Source organism: Triturus cristatus, chromosome 2_2, assembly GCF_964204655.1.
Source record: "Triturus cristatus chromosome 2_2, aTriCri1.1, whole genome shotgun sequence".
Lineage (NCBI taxonomy): Eukaryota > Metazoa > Chordata > Amphibia > Caudata > Salamandridae > Triturus > Triturus cristatus.
Window position 1 is genome coordinate 176,587,604 of NC_140582.1, and position 6,645 is coordinate 176,594,248.

A 6,645-nucleotide genomic window follows, 5' to 3' on the forward strand; every position below is an offset into this window, starting at 1 on the left:
GTATTGTTGGTTTAATATATATGCAAACTCATTTAATAATATTATAATTAATAGATTATTCAATTAGTATTTTCATGCAGAATGGGGGAGGTATACAAAATTTTGTACTACCCGCTCCATCACAACTGTTACGTATGCTTTCGCTTTTATACAGCTTTGACCTTCGAGCCCTCTCCTATGCACTGAAACTCCACGTTGCGCTTTCACTAGTTCTTTCGCTTCCACCCATTTCCACATTGCTCTCTCTCATTCTGCTTTCTTTCCTGCACCCTCCCAGTTGCTTCTTCCCCCTCGTGTTGCTTCCCCACCCTCTGTGATTTAACCATCTGTGCTGCTCCCCTCACCTGCATTCTTTCTTCCCACAAATGCTCTTTCCTCCCACCCGCTCATGCTACTTTTTCGTTGTCTACCTATCCAACTTGGATCGTCATTTTGTATGCACAAACCTATAAAATGACACATCCAACTGTGTAAGTATTTTTTCTTGTTTATTAGCCATGCTGCACAACATCAGGGATACTATGCAGCATGGCTAAAACCATTGGCTAAGCCAATGGGTCCCAAAGGTGAGACCTACTGATTTTGTTCACATTGTGGCACAGTAATGTGCAGTGCCACAGAGCCAAAATATCGATGTGGACATGGAGATAACTCATTGGCAGGATACAGTTAATATACCACGTCAGTTGGTGTGTGTCTGTTTCATATAGCATGTTGGCTGGTGTGTGCCACAGCCTTTGATTTCTCCCTTTCCCACTGGGCATCCTTGTTTCTTCTTGCTCTGGTTATATATAAATGCTCATTTAGGCTACCCGTTTCTATGTCCTGCCTGGGAAGTTTCCAGTGTTGAGATTTTCTTCCTGGGTCAAGGATAAACAGTGCTCTGTGTTGTACTGCTTCTGGTCACAAATAGTCCCGGGTGGTGAACTCCCCTACGTTCACAGAGCTTGCAGATTTTTCTGCACTCCGTGCTCTGCGGAGCATGCGGAGTTCTGAAAAATAACGGGGCGGAGTTTTTTTTCATCACGCGCACTCCCCAACATCAAGTTTGAGAGTACAAGCAAGAAAAATCCACCTCCCGGCAAGATTTCTCAACGCAGACAGTCAGATTTCTCAATGCAGGTGGTCGCGGGTGTTCGCGACCGCTCATGTTGAGAAACCTTCCGTAAGAGTTGAGAAAGTTGCCACTCAAGTAGAAAATCTACTCGAGCGGCAGAAAAGAGGCTGCACCCTCTTGCTCTGTGCATGGTGCAGTTCGCATTGATTTTCCATTGCAGGACAAACACCCGGCACTGAAAATCAACATGAGCAGGCATCACCAAGCGCACTCCGCCACTTGCTGAACTCTGCGTAGTTTTTTGGTCGCTTAACTCCCACATTTGCTGGTTCCTATTGGCTATTCTGCTGGCCCTTCTGTACATGTGCATTTACAGAGGGGGTTCATGAGTGGCCACTTTTTGCTTTGGGGTCAAGGGCACTGGGATACTGGTTCAGGCACGGGTGTGCAATTGGGTAGTTAGTATTTACAGAGACTGAGATTGAAGGTGCGTGTGGTGTGGGTGCCATGCTGTTAGACAGGAGTGGGGGAACATGGAAAATTGAGCCTTTTGGTGCTCTTGGAATGTTGCATGCTGCAGCCTGTAAAATTACAGAGAGCAAGGCAGAGTCTCCATTCAATTGCATTGGAAGCTAGATGAAGCAGCTCTCATTGATTATGGGGTGAAGGAGGGTGTTGTTTTCTTGAAAAGATCAGTGCCTCAGTGGTGGACACTTAGTGAGGTGGTAAGGTTGGTGAGAGAAGTGGGGGGTGTTTGATGTCGGAGGGTTCTGAGACATTTGGTTTGGTGAGGATGGAAGATGGTCTGTGACTTGAATTGGTACTTGCAGTTGAGTCATCTTGCCATGCCTGAGAGAGCTAGGGTCTGGTGTAGGAGTTAGGATTGGGAAGAGGGGCTGAAAAGCGACTCGACATTCAGGATGAGCTTTATGCATTTCTCAGAAAGGGGTGAGCTCAGTCACTTCCTTCTCAGTGGACTTAGCCTGCTCTGTTAGCTGTGTGTGGTAGGTCCTAGCAGCAGTGGAATCTGCTTTCACAGCTGCAAGAACAGAGCTGTTCTTCTAGGTAGGTTAAGAGGATGGTTTGACGAGTTTCAGTGTGGAGTGTTTCCAATGCTGAGCGCCTTGAATGTCTTACTCCACATTACCTGGTCCTGTGCTATCATCCTACATGCCATTTAAGCCCTGCAGGGGTGTTCACTGTTATATCTAGGGATTTTAAGGATTGGTGGCTGATGGGAGTTTGTTGTGTTTTGTAGTGTCCTGCTGGACACGTTCTAGTGTCTCAGCAGGCACTTGTTTTACCAGCCACTCCCTCGAGGGCTGGCTACACTCACATCCCACACCCATTCAACACAGGCGTCACGAGAAGCCTGAGTCTGAGGTGCACCAACACCTGCTGCCAGCACTACACTATCCCAGTGATGAACCAGGAGAACTGCTAGCGCACCCGCCAGGCATGAGGAGAGCCCGCGGGTTGAATGGAGTGAAGCCGGTCCAGAGGGTAATCGGTGAAAGGGGGTGTATGGAGTTCAGCTGCAGACATATGGTACCCCCAAAGTATGAGGCACACCACTGACACACTGATTGAAATTGCGCCCCCTGCACCTAAAGCTCCAGAGCTGGCAAGAAGTCTGCCATCCACCCACTCAGCGCCTCCCGCCATTAGAGAGTGCCTGTAGTTACCGGCAATGGAGAGTGCTACCAGCACCCAAGTCAAGATTGAATCGCAGTAAAGCTACCCAGTGAGTGAGCAGCACACCACGCACCCACCTACCTCATAAACACCGTGCACTGTGGTTAAAGCGGTCTTGCTGCTGGCTGTTGGCATCGCAGCAGGTGAGAGGAGTGGAAATCAACGTGCCCCATTCCCTGGTGCACATCACCTCCCCAGACCATACCCAGACCAAGTATCGGCCTGCATCAGCAGTACAGGAAGCCGGCACCAGCATTCCCCAGCCCAGCACTGCCCAGAGTCTCTCCAGTATAAAGGAGTAAAGAAAGAGAAACACAGCATCCTCCAACAATTGATCTTGCACCGCATTGTCATTACCTGGAGGTCATATGGCTCTCATCCATTCATGCCAGAGAGGAAAGCTGTGCCTGGGGCCGTGAGGTGTGGAGTGCCTCAGCCCATGCGAGCAGGGCACTGGCTTCGCCACGAGGCTCCGACACAGCTGGAGTGCAAGGACCTACCACAAGTGTTGGCTGCATTACCACATGGTGGTAGCCCAGTGCACAGCCCTACACCTGCATTTACAGCCCCAGTATAGAACGTCTGCCCCAAAAGCACTACGTGTGCTCCCAAGACACCTGGCATGAACAGTGTAAGGAGCCCTTACAGGCTAAATTTAGGAAGTCAAGCTACACTGCCACAAGCAGAGAATGCCATGGCCTGCAGTGCCCCTGCATTGAACTGGATGGCTCCAAATGAAGGGCAGAAACTGCAAATCCACAGCAAAGAGCCCCAAGAAGTGCTACGCAGCAGTACTTCTGGAAAGGCAAGCCTAGCAAGGGGAAGAGTAATAATGCAGCGCAAGCTACTGAATCACAGGTTGCAATTCCTGTGAGGAGAATTACTGCTCATAACGTCAGCAAGGCTGCCCCAGTCTCCAGAGGGAGTAAGAACGCTTCGACACAGACGGAAAGCCCTGCTAGATAGCTACCAAGCCACAAGGAGCACTGTGCACTGCGCACGGACCTCGAGGGCTATCTGCTGCCACCACAGTCAGGAAGGCAGCGCTGCATGCCGCCTAGTGGTGAACGGCCACCACCGTAGCTGCCGTTTCAAGGAAGAGAACATGACTGACATTGTCCAAAAAAGAGGGCGGAATAGCATGTACATCCCTGGTGGCCACCACTGCAAGAAAGAAGAGCACACATGCAAGGAGCCAGCAGATGACACTCATGAGGACTAGCTACTAGGTCCACCACTGCCAGAGCAGAGACAATGCCAAGAGAGCATTTGAACAATGCACCACTGTATGAAAAGAGAGGCACTATGAAGTACTGGGTTTTTCGGAACCCAGCGGTGCCAGGGGACACACCCAAAGACTTCGAGTTCTTCCTGTTTCAGACTACAGAAACACAGAGTCTTCTGGGTGAAGTCAAAGATAGAATTTATTGGCTGCAGGCAGTAACAGATATCCTAGAAGTACAACACGGTGTATATTCTCAGGAGACTGCTTCCACTTACAAAGCCGGCCTTCCCTTTTATACAAAATATTATGCTTTAGGCAAACATTCCTTATTTTACAGTTAACCATTTACACATTTTCACTACAAATAAAAAGCAAAGTCATGATGACAAGCCCATTGTCCAGCCCTTAATCAATTACCCGGCAAGGCTCATCATTGCTTCCATCAGATATCGACAGACCTCCAATAAAAACGGGCACCTCCTCCTCGTAAAGCAAGTCATAAAGAAGGAAACAGGGACAGGTGTGTAGAAGATTAACCATGGTTTGTGTGTGATCAAAGGGTTTTACGATATGTTGGGCCTTGATACTAATCTCGTTCGACCACTGGGAAAGGAACTGGCCGAACAGGTTTGGCTTCAGGCAGTGGAGTCAGCTTGCCCAGGTCACCGAAAAGTCAACGAAGGTGTGCGTGTCCTTCAGACCCATGCTTGGCTTTAGTTCTGGGCCTATGTGAGGGCAATCACAAAATGGCTGTCGTTCTAAAATGGAACCCGAGGGATCAGAACGGAAACTATGATTTCAGGGTGATTTCTTCACCCGAACATGGCGAAAATTCTTGTGCATAGTATCCTAATCATTTGCGGTCTGCTGATACCAAATCGTCATGATACGACGATGTTTATAACACGGGTCCAGAATTTAAAGTACCACAGACCCTCCTTTTGCCCTTACATAGGCAATTAACCTATACTCACGTTAGTCTGAGTCTAGGTCTGAGTACAAGTCTATATTCATAAAGTCGTTGAGATGTTGCTGTAGCATCATCCTATTACTTAGCTCGTCCCTTGATACAGGTTTCCTTACACACGATGTAGCACAGAGGCTACATATTGCAGGAGCACACTGTACACACAGACAGAACAGGAAAAGAATGGCTAAGATCATCCCAATGACTATCAGAATCTTCCATACCCAGGTGGATATCAGTTCCCAGAACCACCCCATCAATGACCAATCTCCTTTATCTACGTGAATAGATTCGGAGATCTTATGCAGTTTGGAAATGGCCTGGTAAACTGTCGGAGCATTATCTGGAATGAAAACACAGCAACTTGATTGGATCACTGTACATACCCCACCTCGGTCTGCAAGTATGACGTCTAATGCGACCCTGTTCTGAAGAGTCATAAGGCGATCCGACTGGAGCTCAGCAGTCAAATTACTAAGGGCACCGGCGGTTTCAACTACCGTGGATTCAACCACCCTTGTCAATTGCCTTATGTTCCTGCTGTTAACCATAGGACCCCAAAACGGCAGAGAACCCTTCACGAAATCTCCAAACTCTTGTCCTGCAGTGTCATCTTGACTGATGACACCTCTAACTATCCTTGTCTTATGGTAATCTGCGGCGGCCGTGTAGGTGGAAGACAACAGGAACGAAACAAAACATGTGCCCGAGAAGTCAGGGGGCAACCATGTATAGGCTCTATTATGGCAGATGTAATAGGTACCCTTAGCTGCTAAGAACGAAGGGGAAGTCTGAGACGCAAAAACATTTGTTTCAGTGCAGATACTTCTCCCTAACTGAGCTCTGGGATTCTTGCCATTACCTTGCAGACATAGGTGACCCTGATGGGGTACAATCCAAATCGGGGAGGATCCCCTTGCTCGCTGGTTCTCACTCAGAGCAGCTCCATATCCTGTTATGTTCCATCCAATATATGCTAGTGTCTCATCTCTCGGGATAGTCTCATAGGAAATGTCTTCCTTAATCATATCTACTATACCCTTAACTAGAGCACTATTCTTAGGATTATCCTTCACAGAACGTAGGGGATTGACTTCATGAGCGTATATGAATATCGTTCTATATGCCCACACAGAACCATTATGGCTGAAAGGCAGGACCAGATAAGGGATACCTTTATCAGTAGTATGAGGCATAAGACCACACACCCAACAGTTAATTGTGTTAACTACTAATTGGTGTTGGTGTAGAAGCTGAATGAATGAATTATTGACAAATTCTAATCTTCTAGCAGACTCGTGTTCAGGCAGAGAGTGAAAAGAATGCGAGGAAACAGTAGAAGGAGGTATGGGCTGTGTAGTGGGTGCAAATGTCACTTGAAAAGAGAATAAAACATATCCTATTAAAAACGTTATTACGCTAAGCAACATAAAAATGCATAATATAAAAAAGTGTTTCTTTGTCATCATTGTACACATTTTGGCCTTGAAATCCATCTGTTTGGCAGGTCTCTCATTCTCAAAAAACTCCATCCTCTCTAATCGCTGCTCGTGGTGGTAGGGTGTGCTATGCTAAGGAATGCTTCTGTCAGTCCAGGGCAACTCCCTTAAACCGACCAGAACTGTCGACCTAACGTCTTCAGCTGCACTCCAAAGACTTGGGCAACCACGACCCTGCAGCTGAACCCGGATGGCGGTTCAA

The 6,645-nt window shown here is 47.7% G+C and overlaps 1 protein-coding gene across 1 annotated transcript; it reads right to left on the reverse strand.

Moving 5' to 3' along the window:
• Positions 1–1,995: 1,995 nt before the first annotated feature.
• Positions 1,996–6,440, reverse strand: LOC146861992 (endogenous retrovirus group PABLB member 1 Env polyprotein-like). Its single transcript, XM_085643050.1, has 2 exons — positions 5,226–6,440; positions 1,996–2,118 (listed from the first exon to the last, which is right to left on the reverse strand). Exons 1-2 carry the CDS (start codon positions 6,438–6,440, stop codon positions 1,996–1,998), a joined length of 1,338 nt encoding a protein of 445 aa, XP_085499176.1.
• Positions 6,441–6,645: the final 205 nt, after the last annotated feature.

Excerpts from the sequence above, each read along its gene's own strand:
- LOC146861992 (XM_085643050.1), bottom strand. The coding sequence starts at position 6,440 with ATGGATTTCAAGGCCAAAATGTGTACAATGATGACAAAGAAACACTTT. Across the intron at positions 2,119-5,225 it reads AGATCTCCGAATCTATTCAC|AAGAACAGCTCTGTTCTTGC; the intron begins GTAGATAAAGGA and ends TAACCTACCTAG.